Here is a 15,356-nt window from a genome sequence, read left to right as displayed (position 1 = left end):
TTTCATCTATAAGAGTTTTGAGTCATATTTGTTTTCAGCTAGAAGAACCGTGTCATCTGCATATCTTAGGTTATTAATATTTCTGTCCCCTACAGTGATTCCTTTGAGGTTACTAATTTTATTAAATATTTCTTCTGTGTATAGGTTAAAGAGAATCGGAGAAAAGACATAGCCTTGTCTTTTCTCATACCTTTCTGAACTGGGAATTCTTCTGAAGTCTCTCTATTTATTCTCAAAGATGCAGTCTGTTCCCAGTAAAGATTAGTTAATAGCCTAATGTATTTTCCATCCATGCCTATTTTTGAAAGGATTTCAATTAATTGTTCATGTTGGACATTGTCGAATGCCTTTTTGTAATCTATGAAGCAGAGGTACACATCTTTTTGTTTTTCTAGATATCTTTCTGATGGTTTTGACGTTGAAAATACCTTCTCTTGTACCTACATTTTCCTTGAAGCCATTTTGTGTATCATTTATTTCTATGTTTATTTTTCTTTTATTTCTTTCAAGAATAACGTATAGGAGGACTTTTGATACTTGACTGATGAGGCTGATTTTCCTGAACGCTTCACATCTTGTAGCTTTTGTTTTTTTGGGAATTGGAACGGAAATTAAGTGATTAATATCTTTGGGTAGAAATCCAGTCTTATATATTTTATTGCATAATTTTGTTAGAAATTTCAGTCCTCCTTCATTGAGAGTCCTCAACCATTCTGCCAAGATGTTATCTATTCCTGCAGCTTTATGTGGTTTTAGTTTCTGATGGCATTTTCAACTTCACAGAGTAAAATGGATGGTCCTTCTAAATCAGTCTGTTCAGGTATATCATTTCTTTGTTGTTCATATAATTTCCTTGTGTATTTAATCCATCTTTCTATGATTTCTTTTTTATCCATTTAAATATGGTCTCTTGAGTCTCTAATGACACTTGCATGGTTTGCTGTATTTGTCCTGCTTGTCATTTCTCTGATCTTTTCATGCATTTCTCTGCTTCTGTGTTTTCTATCAAGGTTTTCTATATCTATACATTTATGTTTAATCCATTCCTCTTTGGCTTTCCTGCATTCTTTATTTCTTTATTCATGCTTTTATATTCGGGTTTGTTCTTTAACTTTTTTCTTTGTTCCATCAACGTCAGTATTTTTTCATTCATCCAAGGTTTATTCCTTTTCCTTTTTAATTGTGGGAGTGTATTTTTGGCTGCTTCATTGATGCTATTCTTGAATGTTTGCCAGTTCGCGTTAATTTCATCAATTGGTGTTCTATTTTCTGTGTGAGTTGTGGTGTCAGACTTGTTAAGGGATTTTGTGAATTCTTTTATAAAACAGTCTTTAACTTCTTGGTTGTTAAGTGAGTCTGAATTATAAGTTCCTCTTATGAATGGTTGGCTTGGTATCTTAAGTTTTATTTTGATTTTTGCAATCACTGGGTTGTGGTCCGATCCTATGTCTGCTCCAGGATATGTTTTTGTTTGTGTTATTGTATTTCGGAATCTTTTGCTTATTATTATATAGTCAATTTGATTTCTATAGATGTCCCCAGGGCTTTTCTAGGTATATAGTCTTCTGGGAGGATGTTTAAACAGTGTTGGCAATTATTAGGTCATTGGTTTCTCAGAATTTAATTAATCTTTCACCTCTTTCATTTCTGATTCCAAGCCCTTGGTTTCCATGCAAAATGAGATTTTTTCTGAGCCCACTTTTGCATTTAGGTTGCCCATCATTATAATAACATCATTTGACTTAGCACTGGAGATTGCAGTTTGGATGTCTTCATAAAATTGTTCCAACTCTTCATGTGGGTGATCTTGGGTTGGCGCATATTCTTGGATAATATACAGGTTGAATGGTTGTGCATTTATTTTGGCTGTTATTATTATGTCATTTATGGGCCACTATCCCTGTAGAGATTTTGCAATTCTATTACTTAGGACAAGTGCTACTCCATTAAGGTGTAAGTCACTGCCAGAGTAGATTACAGTGTGATTTTTTTCTTATTATTATGCCTGTATTATCTGTCCACCTCACTTCACTGATACCTGCAATATCGGCCTTCATCACTTCTAATTCCTGGAGTAGGTTATCTAATTTGCCTGCCTCGTAGAGTGTTCTGACGTTCCATGTTACTATTTTCAAGAGATTGCTCCTGGTTTTCAGACAAGGGACATCTGAGAATATCCTCCCTGGAGGGTTTGGGATATTATCTTCATACACTACCTTAGTAGTTTTTGTCTTACAATTCCTGGTTTCAAGCTCTTCTTCTCTGTAGCTATAAGAGCTGATGGTTGCAGGGGTCTCAACCACATCTCTAATTTCATATTGTGACATGGTGTGTTTCATGGTTGATAATGGATAAATACATGGTGAGGCTCCGATCTCTTCCACGACAGCTGGCCACAAATCCCTTAGATGTCAGGAGTGTGCCCTCGATGTGCCACACATCTTGCTGTCATGCCATTGATCAGTCAGTGTTGATTCTTCTGCCATCTTGGCCATTCCAGACTTCGTGCACATAAAGGGTGACATTCCCTATTTACAGCATTCTATATTGCTGATACCCTCACTTAGTTTAGTCTGCCAGCTGAGGCGGTTTACCGGGGTGTGGCCACTGGTGTGCACTACCAACTTCTTGGAGCCATAAGTGAGAGTTGAGTGTATGTGAGGACCACAGTCCAACATCCTGACCCCAAGATCAGCGGCTGACATCGATACTAAGGTGCTACCTCTCCACACACCCCATACACCTTCTTATATGTTAGGTTTAATGGCTTCATAGAAACCTAATCAGATTTTTCCTTCAGATTTTTTTAGCCTTTTCTCAAGTGTATCTACATTATTATTACATGATATCTCAGTGGAGTCTGGAGACTCATCGTGGTAGACCCAAACTAACTATTTAACTGCAAAACCTATCATACCTCTCCTTAAACTCATTCACTGTCAGGGATCTCACAATCAATTCTGGCACTAATTCACCACTCTCCATACAAAAAATCCAGTCCACACACCCCTACTAACCACACAACTTCCACAGATAACCTCTAGTACTCTGTTTGTCATATATTGAAATATTTCCTTTGCATCAATTTTATAAAACCTCTTTAATATCTTAAAAGTTTCTAATATGTCCTCTCTTTTCTACCTATCAACTAAACTTTGTAACCCACAAACCTTCAACCTATCATCATAGGGAGCATTCCACAGACCTGTCACCTGCTTAGTCAATCTATGTCCTAAGCTGGTGACAATTAGTCTCGTAGTTAGTCTCCCATAATAATTGTTTAGTCTGCACTCATTGTGCTAATCTGCTAATGCATGATGTCTATATCTTCCTGTGGACCCCTTGGTCTATAGCAGTAACAAACAGTATATTTTGGCTGATTGACCAGACCACACAGTCTCAAATGAACCCCTTCCCCAAATCTAAGATCCTCTAACTTCTAATTTTGTTGGTTGGTTGATGTGATCTTCATATATTATCAGCAATACCTGTCCTATTCCCTATATCTTCCCTGAAAATATAATACCTTTTACATTCTATTCCTGTAACTATATCACCTGCTGTCAACCAGGTCTCACTAATACCTATAATTTTTGTCTAAGTTGTGCTGACCAATGCCAAAAAAAAACTCCTCTCCTATATTTCTGATACTTCTGGCATTTGTGTACATGCATTTCAACTTTCAACATCTCCATAGAACCACTTGTGTAATGTCATTATCAACCTGTTCCAATTTGAAGCCTACAAAACTGCATTCACAATTGCATAATAATTTCTGTACATTTGCTCATTTATCACAGAGGTGGCCAGACATGCTTGATTGCATATAAAGGACATATATATATATATATATGAAACGTACTATTAACTCGGGGTTGGGATATGTTCATTTTTTAAATTAACTGACTTAAACCCGAGAATTATAACACTATGACATTTATTTGAAAAAAACGCAACATGTTTCGTCAAAAATGACTTCTTCAGGCGATAAGAACATAGAAAGACAATAAAAGACACTTAAATTAACATTGACACACTCTAAAGCTATACAACTATAAAGCCATAATATTCGACTGTAAATTACAGTTATGAGCTTGAACTACAGTCCGAGTTAAAGTTCCATTGTTGTACACCTGTGCGTGTGTGGAATCACGCGATCTCCAGTATCTAATAGTAGAGTTGAAAGAGTCTGCCAAATTATAGCTAAGATTATTATTCAAATGAAAAGGGTCTAAGGTGATTTCCCTTGACTCGACAATGCGGCGCTCTGTTTCATCATGGCTGATGTGTAGGTTTGAAGTCAATGTCCAATCTATTTCATGTTGGTGGCCTTCGTTGTTCGTGTTTATTGAAAGCAGGACATGGCCCGACAGAGCAGTAGCTCTGGTTCTCTTATAAGCAATGTCTCTCTGATGCTCTTCGAGACGTAGTAAGATAGATTTTTCTGTCTGTCCATAGTAAGGCTTTCCGCATTCACAAGTGACCTTGTATACACCTGGGAATTGTAGAAGGTTGTGAGGTTGTTTATAGTTGTTGAAGCGTGATCTTATTTTTGGCAGAGTCGAGAAGCACGTTTTTATGTTAAACTTCTTTAGAATTCTGCTCAGCTTTTTGGATAGTGTGCTGATATATGGCAAGACGATATGACCTTTGGAGTCGTCCTGTGTCTCTACGTTGTTACGTTGGTGGCGGGATAATTGGTTGTTAATACTTTTTAGAGAGTAGCCATTGTTTTTAAAGGTCCATTTAAGATGTTGTAGTTCCTTTTTTAGTTCTTCTTCATCTGACAGTACAGATCTTGCACGATTCGCTAGAGTTGATATAATACCCAACTTTTGCGCTGGATGGTGATGGGAGGACGCATGCAAATATCTGTCTGTGTGTGTTGGCTTTCTAAAAATAGAGACTTTAATTGATTCAGGCGTCTTGGTGAGTTTAACATCTAGGAAGCAGATGGAACTATTTTCTTCAATCTCCATAGTCAATTTTATATCTTGATGGCGGTTGTTTAAGTGGTCGAGGAACTTGTTAAGATTCTCAGTACCATGCTCCCATATGAGGAATATATCGTCCACATATCTAAGCCAAATTTTTGGTTTTAAAGTCAAATCTTTACCATCCAGTCAAAAGCTTTACCAAAGTCTCAAAGTATCATAGTGTATCCATTCCCCCTTGTCTAACTCAGCTGTTACCTTATTATAAAATATGAGCAAATTATTCAAACATGACTTTCCCTTAATAACACCATGCTATTCATTGCAAAGTATAGATAATCTGTAAACCCATTTATGTATATGAGCTCTTACTAACTTATTCTGAAATCTTCACTACCACTCCAGAGATACTAATTAGCCAATCAACATATCAGGCTTTGCACCGCACTTCTGTAGTCATACATTCTTTGCACTCCCATGGGATCATCCCTGTGCTGAGATGCAAATTATACAGCCAGTTAAGCTGAACACTCTTTTAGCATCCATGCATATATACCATCCATCCCTAATGCCAAATTTGTATATAATAAATTAAAGATACCAAGAAATTATATACTTGGTTTAATCCTTTATCCAAGTGCAAGCAAATACGTTTGCACCTGAACTATTTTCAGGACTGGGGCAACTCTTATAATGAAGCTAATGACGTCACATCACTTGCCTTAGTATCCCATAATGCAAAGCACATCTCCTTGCGGACATGTATAATACTATGCGTTATAGAAAGGGTCACTACCCAGACCAGTTTCGACCTTTATTGAGGTCTCTATTTAGTACTAAGGCAAGTGATGTGAAGTCATTAGCTTCTTTATACGAGTTGCCCCAGTCCTGAAAATAGTTCAGGTGCAAAGTTGTTTGCTTTACTTGGATAAAGGATTAAACCAAGTATATAATTTCTTGGTATCTTTAATTTATAGTATAACCCAAGTAGAAAAGCTCCAACAGAATTTGTATACAGTTTAGGCAGCTTTAGTGCCTCCTCCTCATTTCATTATGTCATGATCATCAATTTCCTGATGTGTACCCCCCCCCAAGGAGGGGTATTCATGTTACCATGACAGCTTTACATGATTATTCTCCTATCAGTAATTTTCCTTCAAATCAATCTACTACTTGTGAGCACTCCAATATTGTCATGTTTAATATTTCGTGCTTCTAAGGCACTTCTGACTGAATTTATCTACCTGGACTTTGGTCTTCCTCTGGATCTCTTTCCTGCCATCAAACACCTGTTTTGCTAACACTCTTTGCCACTGTCAAATCACTGTTTTGCTAACCTTTCCTCACCCATTCTATTTAAGTTGCCATACCACTTTAGGTTAGCTCTTCTGGCACATTCTTTAATGCTAACAATGCCTAGATCCTTTCTAGTATCTTCGTTTTTAATATGATTCTGCCATTGATGCCATTGGTTCACTCCCCGAATTTTTTAAGAACTCTCATATCTGTTGTCTCTAGTCTTTGATTAAGTGCTTTATTCCTAACCCAGTTCCGAGATCCATAATTTAAAACTGGTTTAGAAAACCTTCTTGTATGCTGCTAGTTTGGTGCTCTGGCTAATTTCTCTCTTTTTCCACATAAATTCATTCAGCTGGCTACTGTAAAAATAATCATAATTTAAAATTATGCATATTTTTACGAATTGCTTATGTTAATATATTATTAGTTTTGGTTTCGTAACACGTATATCAGCATTTTCGATGTGCCCATTATTGATATTATTATTGTCAAAATGAAATGTAAAGCATTTGAAATTTTGATGTACTTACTAAATTTCTGATAATTATGTTACCTTCAATCTTTTTTTTATTGTATTTTAATATTATTAAGTGTCGTTTTGAAAAGACACTCTTGTTATGCTAACGGAGAGAACGTGTTCAAGCTTCTCGCTTTCCATTTACATGGAGTGCGCATGCCCACCAAGGAGTTTGATGGGTGAATGACAGCTGACAGAGCGCATTCGGTATCAGGGTAATGAAGAAAATGAGAGAGAGCTAATGGAAGTTTAAGAATGCAGACCGGAGAAATCTTGCTCTTAGGAAGTTTTACATGGTTGGAAGAATATTAATAAAACATTCTGAAAAGGAATCGTAGAACTGTGAGCCTTTAAAATGAAGGAGTTGAGACTGCCAACAAGTATTTAGTAAATAAAAGAAGATATTATTAAAACACTTAAGGAATAGAACAACGTAGTTAAGGATATAAATTAAATTAAACTTTAATAAATATTTTCCGATATTTCGGCAATGTCACATTGCCATCTTCTAAAGGAACTTACAAAAAAAGCACGTGCACGTAGGCACTACAAACACAGTAACTGGGAATGAAGAGATGAAGCTAATTGTTCTCCTAAAAGTCCTGATGGTGCCCTCTAGCGGGCTAAGTAGGTGTTCTTGGCCGTTGTGCTGAAGGTCTGCTGATGTAAGCCTCCCAAATTTGGGGCAGTCGCATACATCCAAATTTGTTGAGGTTCGGAGAATTTCTTAGGGCTGAGGCTGATTCCATAAATAGTCTTTCGTATTTGTATTTGCTACGGTGTATTATTGTAGCTTTCTTCCACCGTATTCTGTGGCGTGTATCCAGAGCATGGATACACGCCACAGAATATGCAAGACCAGAATGGCTGTACTTGTGAAACCGGATGTAGTCCGTTCTTCAGTCACCCTGAAGCCTGAAGCAATCAACGCGCTGTCACATGGCCACAACTTCGCGATTGCTCCCAAAAAAAATACCCAGTGAGGATATTATGATCCAGATCGAACGCGGAATCCGCCACCTTCCACATCAAGTCGCCAACAGTGTGAGACTGGTTGTAGCTTGTGTCCTTTCCAAAGCAGTCCCACCAAAATCCAACATATCCAACAAGGAATATAAAGCTCTAGAGGAAATGAAGAATAATAAAGAAATAGTTATCACCAAAGCGGATAAGGGAAACGCAACTGTAGTCCTTAACCAAAAGGACTACACAGGTAAGCTGAATGCTCTTCTCTTAGATCGGGCTACTTACCTCCCCATCAATTACAATCCCACCAACTCTCAAATTAGAAAACTTCACAGGCTCCTTAAGAGAGTCACTTCTTGGCCTGTAGAAGTTACCAACAGATTAAAGCCATTTAACTCTATACCCCCCCCCCCGTATTTACGGACTCCCAAAAATACATAAAGAAAATGTGCCATTACGTCCCATAGTGGATGGCATCGATTCCCCCACATACAAATTAGCTAAACATTTGGCCAAAGAGCTCACACACTATACTGGCAACACACCATCACACATAAAAAACTCAGCCCATTTCAAAGCCAGCATAGAAAACCTTACACTCCAACATACTGACATAATGGTCAGCTTTGACGTCTCCTCTTTATTCACAAATGTCCCACTCAAGGAAACTCTAGAGCTAAAAGCTAAATTTTCTCCCGATATCTCAGCCTTATTTCAGTTCACAATGAACTCAGGCTATTTCGTTTGGCAAGGAAAATTCTACAAACAAATAGAGGGGACAGCCATGGGTTCACCACTCTCCCCACCCTTGGCCAATTTCTTCATGGAGACCTTTGAAGAAAAAGTCTTAGCCTCTGCCCCACAAAAACCAACCATATGGCTTCGCTATGTTGATGATGTGTTCGCAATTTGGCCACATGGCTCTGAAACACTTCTCTCCTTCTTAACACACTTAAACAACCAACACCCCAGAATCAAATTCACCCTGAAAAAAGAGGAAAAAAACAGCCTTCCTTTCCTAGACACACTAGTCACCCGCCAGCCTAATGGAACCTTGGTTTTCTCAGTTTACAGAAAACCCACCCATACAGGCAGATACATTCACCAACAATCCCACCACCCCCCCACACAACAATATGGAGTAGTAAAAACACTATACAACAGGGCTAAACTAATCTGTTCAAACGACTTGGCCCTAAACACTGAACTAAATCACATCCTCAACACTTTCTCAGCCAATGGCTACCCCCCAAAAAAAGTCCAAAAAATATTAGAACCTACAAACCACAGATCCCCTCCCCTCCCCCCTCCACAACAAGGATTACTCTAAATCCATCACCATTCCCTACATCCGAGGCACCTTGGAAAAGATTACCAAAATCTTAAAAAAGCATGACCTGACCTCCTGTTACAAACCTTCCAGAAAATTGGCATCCCTTATCCACTCCACTAAAGACCAACCACTTCCCCTAGACCTACCTGGTGTATACCAGGTCTCTTGCAGTTGTAATCTGTCTTACTTTGGCCAAACAGGCAGGACAGCGAATATCAGAATTTCTGAACACAAGGACTACATCCGGTTTCACAAGTACAGCCATTGTGGTCTTGCGGACCATACTCTGGATACATGCTAGTGCCTACGTGCACGTGCTTTTTTTGTAAGTTCCTTTAGAAGATGGCAATGTGACATTGCCGAAATATCGGAAAATATTTATTAAAGTTTAATTTAATTTATATCCTTAACTACGTTGTTCTATTCCTTAAGTGTTTTAATAATGCATAACCAACGTATAAGCCTGTCTACGAAAAGAAGATATTGCAGCCGGCATTCTAATTGAATGTTCGAGGAAACGCTGAATAGAAAATTTCATCTTCTGTCTTAAGGACACCTGATGGCAAAACAGCAATTGGTGACATTTGAAACTGTAAAGTAGCTTAACATGAAGATCTCTACTTAGATCGGTTGTTTATGAATAGTACAAGAAACTTCTTTCTCCTGCCAAAAATATTGTGAGGAATAATATTGTGTATTAAGTAATATTATGTAGTAAGTATTAAGGGACAAAATAAAATAATATTTTGTCCCTTAATACTTATAAGGGACAAAAAAAAAAAGGATCCCATGGAAAAGAAGAAGAAAATTTTATATTTTCAGTAAAGGCCCTAACAAGGAAACTGACTCTGATGAACATTTTTGTTGTTGTGAAAACAAGATGTTTAGTCTGGTAGACGTGATTAAATATATGTCAAACAATCCAATAATTGAATTAGAGAATGGGTGATTTTAATATTTTTTGGATTAGAAAATCTCTGAAGTGTAGATTTATTTTAGAAGGCCATGGAACCAGTTAATTTTGTAGTTATTTATGTAATTTTATTTAAAGTGTGTGTGTGTATATGTATATATATATATATATATAAAGGAAAAATACTTTAACTAGGAATGCCAACATATAGAAGACCAAAACAAGAAAGGAAAAACGAGATCTTTTCAGAAAGATCAGAGAACTAACAGGGAAGTTTAGTGCCAAGGTGACAATATTGAAAAGTAAACACAAAGGATATCTTACAGAAGCTGCAGACATCAAAGAAAGATGGAAAGACAGAGTCCCTTTACAAGAAAAGACTCCAAAATTACTGAGAAATTTGAAGAGCAGGATTATACATATGAGCCAGTACGTGTGGAGAGTGAAGTGAGATGGGCACTGCAACAGCTATCCAGTAAAAAAACACCAGGAGGCGATGGAATACCTATTGAGATGGTCAAAACCCTGGGAGAAGAGGCAGTTAAAAGTTTAACAGCTCTATGTCAGCAAATTTGGATCACAACTACATGGCCTAGGGAATGGAAGAAATCAGTTTATATACCTTTATTGAAGAAAGGCAATGCAAGAGAGTGCAAAAATTACAGAACTATAGCACTGATTTTTCATACAAGTAAAGTCTTACTTCAGATCATTCAGAAAAGACTGGAACCATTCATGAAGAGAGAAATGCCAGATGAACAGGATTTCAAAAAGGCAGAGGAACAAGAAATCAAAATCGCCAATGTGAGATGGATAATAGAAAGAGCACAGGAATATCAGAAGAATGTCTACTTTTGTTTCCTTGACCATATCAAGGCTTTTGACTCTGTAGATCATGTGAAACTGTGGAATGTGTTAAGAACAATGGCAGTCCCAGAGCATTTCATTATCGTTCTGAGGAATCTTTATTATTAACAAGAAGCTACTGTCCGAACAGATCTTGGAGAAACTGAGTATTTCACTATAGGTAAAGGGGGTGCGACAAGGATATATTTTATCTCCGTACCTGTTTAACTTGTACAGCGAATACATTTTAAAAATGGCAGGGCTGGAGGAGTCTTCAGTTGGAATTAAAATTGGTTAATATTAAAATTAATAATAATAATAATAATATTAAATAATATAAGTTATTAATATTAATTAAAATTAATATTAATAACTTGAGGTATGCAGATGATACCACCTTGCTAGCAGAATGCAAAGAAGATTTGGAGGAACTTATTATGAAAGTTAAAGAAGAAAGTGCTAAATATGGTCTTAAACTTAACGTCAAAAAGACAAAAGTTATGGCAATATCTGAACTTAATGATTTTGAAGTAGATGGGGAGAAAATGGAAGCAGTTAACAATTTTTGCTCCTAAGATCCTGAATTGATAAAGATGGTTATTGTACTGAAGAAGTTCGAAGATTATTATTATTACTCAGAAAGAAAGCAATGACAAATTAAGCAAGATCTTTAAAGATATTAGCCTCACAACAGAAATCAAAATCGTGAAAGCAATGGTATTCCCTGTGGTACTGTATGGATGTGAAAGTTGGACCCTGAGAAAGAGTGAAAGAAGGAAGATAGATGCATTTGAATTATGGGTTTGGAGACACTTACTAAGAATACCATGGACTGCAAAGCAAACCAATAAATCAGTGATAGACAGAATAAAGCCAGATTACTCCCTCAAAGCTATGATCATTGAGCAAAAATTATCATACTTTGGACATATTATGCGAGCAAATGACAGTCTGGAGAAGATGATGCTTGCTAAAGCTGATGGAAGCAGGAGAAGAGGAAGACCAAGAATTAGATGGGTGGATGGAGTTAAAGAAGCAACTGGGATCTTGGAAATTCTGAAAGATATAGCCAGGGACAGATTTGAATGTAGAATATATGTTCATAGAATCACCAGGAGTCGAAAACGACTCGATGGAACATAACAATATACGGTTTTAGTTTCATTAAATGTATGTTTTTTTTTTTTTTATTTGGTCTCGAGTCGGTTCATTTCCAGATTCTAAAAGAAAATTTAAAAGTCATTGCACCAATCGGAATTGAACCCATGTGTAAATACTAAACACTCTGGGTTTAATGCTAAAAATGTCTAGATCCTTTCTAGTATCTTCGTTTTTAATATGATTCTGCCATTGATGCCATTGGTTCACTCCCCTAATTTTTTAAGAACCCTCATATCTGTTGTCTCTGGTTTAGAAATAAAGCACTTTGATCAAGTGCTTTATTTCTAACCCAGTTCAGAGATCCATAACTTAAAACTGGTTTAGAAAACCTTCTTGTATACTGCTAGTTTTGTGCTTTGGCTAATTTCTCTCTTTTTCCATATAAATTTATTCAGCTGGCTACCCACCGTACCAGCTTTGCTTATTCTGTTGTCTATTTCCAGATTTAACCTGCCATCTTCACTAAAAACTGTCTAAATAACTGAAATATTTTACTTGTTCTATAGGATTTCCATTCAGAATACAGCTGAAGTTTTCTACACTCCTGAGTATTTTCATAGTTTTTGTCTTTTTATTGCTGATTTTCATGCCAAAATGTGTACAGCTGTTATTCAATTTAGTTAGAAAATCCTGGAAACTTGCACTCAATGTGTTTATTAGTACAGCATCATTTGCATAAATCAAACAAGTAAGTTTGAAATCTCCAATTCTAATATCAGCCCTAATGCCACTTTCTTTCATAATGTGGTCCATATCAACGAGGATTAAGAGTTGAGATAATGTGCATCCTTGTGTTACCACTGATTTTACATCAAACCATCTTCTTGTATATCCTTCAATTCTGTATTGCTGTGTATAATGTTCCATTCACACCATATTAGTGTCTTGAAAAGCTTTTCTCTGGGCACCTTGTCATATGCCTTTTAAAGATCTACCAACTTAAGTACAGATCCTTGCCATAATCCTACGATTTCTGAACTATTTGTTTTAAATTGAAAATCTGTGCTTGACAACCTCTATTTGTCTTGAACCCAGCTTATTTTTCCTTCAAGTTTCTCTTTCAAAATCTTTCTCAACCTCTTTTCAAGTATGCTTGCATAACTCTTACTGGAACACTTAGTAGAGAAATTCCTTTCTAATTCACACATTCAGCTTTATTCCCTTTTTTATAGATGGGTACTATGAGAGCTCTACTCCAGTCATCGGGAATTCGACCTTCTGACCAGGCACTTTGAATTATGCAGCGTAGAAATTGCAGAACTTTTATACCTCCATACTTAAGCATTTCTGATCGAATATCATCTACTCCAGCTGCCTCTTCACATTTCAAGTTTTTGATGACTTTTTCTATCTCAAGTATTGATATGTATTCCTCTTGAAAATTTTCTGATAAGGTTCTCTCACTGCTTAGTTTGTTTAACAGTCTTTGAAAGTAATTACTCCAGACATCTAGAATATCCTTATCTTCAGTTTTCATGTCACCTTTATCATCTTTGATTCCTTTTACAGTATCTTTTCTCCATTTCTATGCTTATAACTTAATAACATAACATTTAATAACAGAAGCGTATGTGAATTAATTAGAAATATTTTACACTGATTTTCATTCAGTTAACATGCTTATTGCAGTAAAGTTTAAGAAGTGCATTATTTTAAAAAAATTGTAAGTCAAGGATAGATTCCCAGATAAGGAAAATAATAATAATAATTGAAAACAAATAAAAATGAAGAAATGCAGTTGTCAATTTTTTTAATAAACTACTAATCTCATCAATTAATGTAGTAGCTATGCACAACACAGCCATGATTTCCTAGTCATGTTGTGACTAGCTACAGAATTGGATACTTATGAAAAAAAAATCTAGTTTAGCATTCATTTTCAAATATTGAGATTTTGATAGGATGTTTGTTTTATTTGAATAAACTAAAATAAAATCTTCAGATATTTAATTGAAATGATTTTTATCTTTTGATACAGAAAGATGGCCTTACAACTCTGCGGTTGGGGCTCAGAAATGGACACTAAACAGTTTAGCCTTCTTCTTGAAAGGTATGTGTGAAAGTTCTCTATAACTTCTGAATGTAAACTTGGTTTAATGATTTTTGTACAGAAAACTAGTACAGTTTTTCTTAATTGAACCTGTTAACCCAAGTTAGTTAATTATCAGTTAACTTAAGACAAATTAGAGTATAACTGATTATAATCTATAATTATTATTATTATTATCTGAGACCTCGAGGGATGCTATAAATCACCCAAACCAGCTGTCATACCTTCCCTTAAATTCATTCACACTAGATACACTCAGCACCTGTAAAGACAAATCTTATACAGGTTATGCAACAGCTTTTCAACCTCATTTTCATGAACCTCTAACTCTTCATCCAATGTATCAACTAGATGAATGTAAGATATATCAACCAGATGAATGTAGCCATGTTACATTCGTCTGGTTGATATAACTTAGCAAAGTGAGCACCCATTAACTGAACAATCTCATTAACAAGCTTCAGACACGCCAGTACCATCTGCAATCAGTAAAGTTATTCTTTCACATTCATTCATTATTTTGCTTACGGCATAACGATAAAATTCTTTTAGGTTGCCTTTACATGACCAATTTCTTTTCATTAGCTTTCTGCACAATACTTGTTACTTTTCTGGCATGAGCTTTATATATTTCATAACTCCTCTCACTCTGATTCTTGATATTCTTTCCATGTCATCTTCTTCTTGTGGATCTCTTGCTTAATAAGGTTGCAAATCCATTTCACTCCCAACCTATTTATTCTTCGAGCACTAGGGATACATTCAGATACCGCTTCATTTAAGCTCTTATTTAAAGATATCCATGATTGATGATAATTTTCCCCATTCAGTAACTGATACCATGGAACCAAAGATAGTATTCTCCTAAGTTGATCCTAATTTCCAGCTTTGTAGTTCAGCATGTAACCTGTTTTAATCAGATCATCAGTACAATTAGATACTTCCTAAGAAAGCACAGAATGATCACTGCCACCAATTGGTGATAAAATAGCCATATTCTTAACAGAGACCCCTTCTGAAGCTATGAACAAAACTAACACCCCTTTGACCTAGAGTTCCTTCTTTCACATGCTGCTTGAGAAAGTTGTCTCACAACAATTCAGTAAATTTCTCTTCTTTCTTATCACAAGATTTCTCTTCTACCCAATCAATGTTTGAAAAATTAAAATCACCCATGATGAGCATTCATTTGGTACCCATAAGGCTAAATTGGCAATGCATTTCTTCATCACCTGCAACTGAGCCCCCAGGTCTGTAGCACCCCACCGTATATTCCATTCCGTTAACCTCCACTTCACACCAGACAGACTCAAACTCACCGCTGCATGGGACTTTGT

The 15,356-nt window shown here is 36.3% G+C and overlaps 1 protein-coding gene across 3 annotated transcripts in view; it reads left to right on the top strand.

Annotated features, from left to right (window-relative positions):
* Positions 1–15,356, top strand: part of mio (GATOR complex protein mio) — a 349,531-nt gene that overhangs the window by 217,619 nt on the left and 116,556 nt on the right. For all 3 annotated transcript variants that reach the window (XM_090394033.1, XM_090394032.1, XM_090394034.1), the window contains exon 18: positions 13,948–14,019. In XM_090394033.1, the coding sequence (XP_090250159.1) occupies positions 13,948–14,019 (72 nt within the window). The remainder of the gene's footprint in view (positions 1–13,947; positions 14,020–15,356) is intronic.

The sequence above is a fragment of the Typopeltis vanoorti genome, chromosome 6, assembly GCF_054136105.1.
Source record: "Typopeltis vanoorti isolate ZY-2024b chromosome 6, IOZ_Tvanoo_1.0, whole genome shotgun sequence".
Taxonomy (NCBI): domain Eukaryota; kingdom Metazoa; phylum Arthropoda; class Arachnida; order Uropygi; family Thelyphonidae; genus Typopeltis; species Typopeltis vanoorti.
Note: the sequence above shows the minus strand (reverse complement) of the source record. Positions and strands in the feature narration are given on the sequence as shown.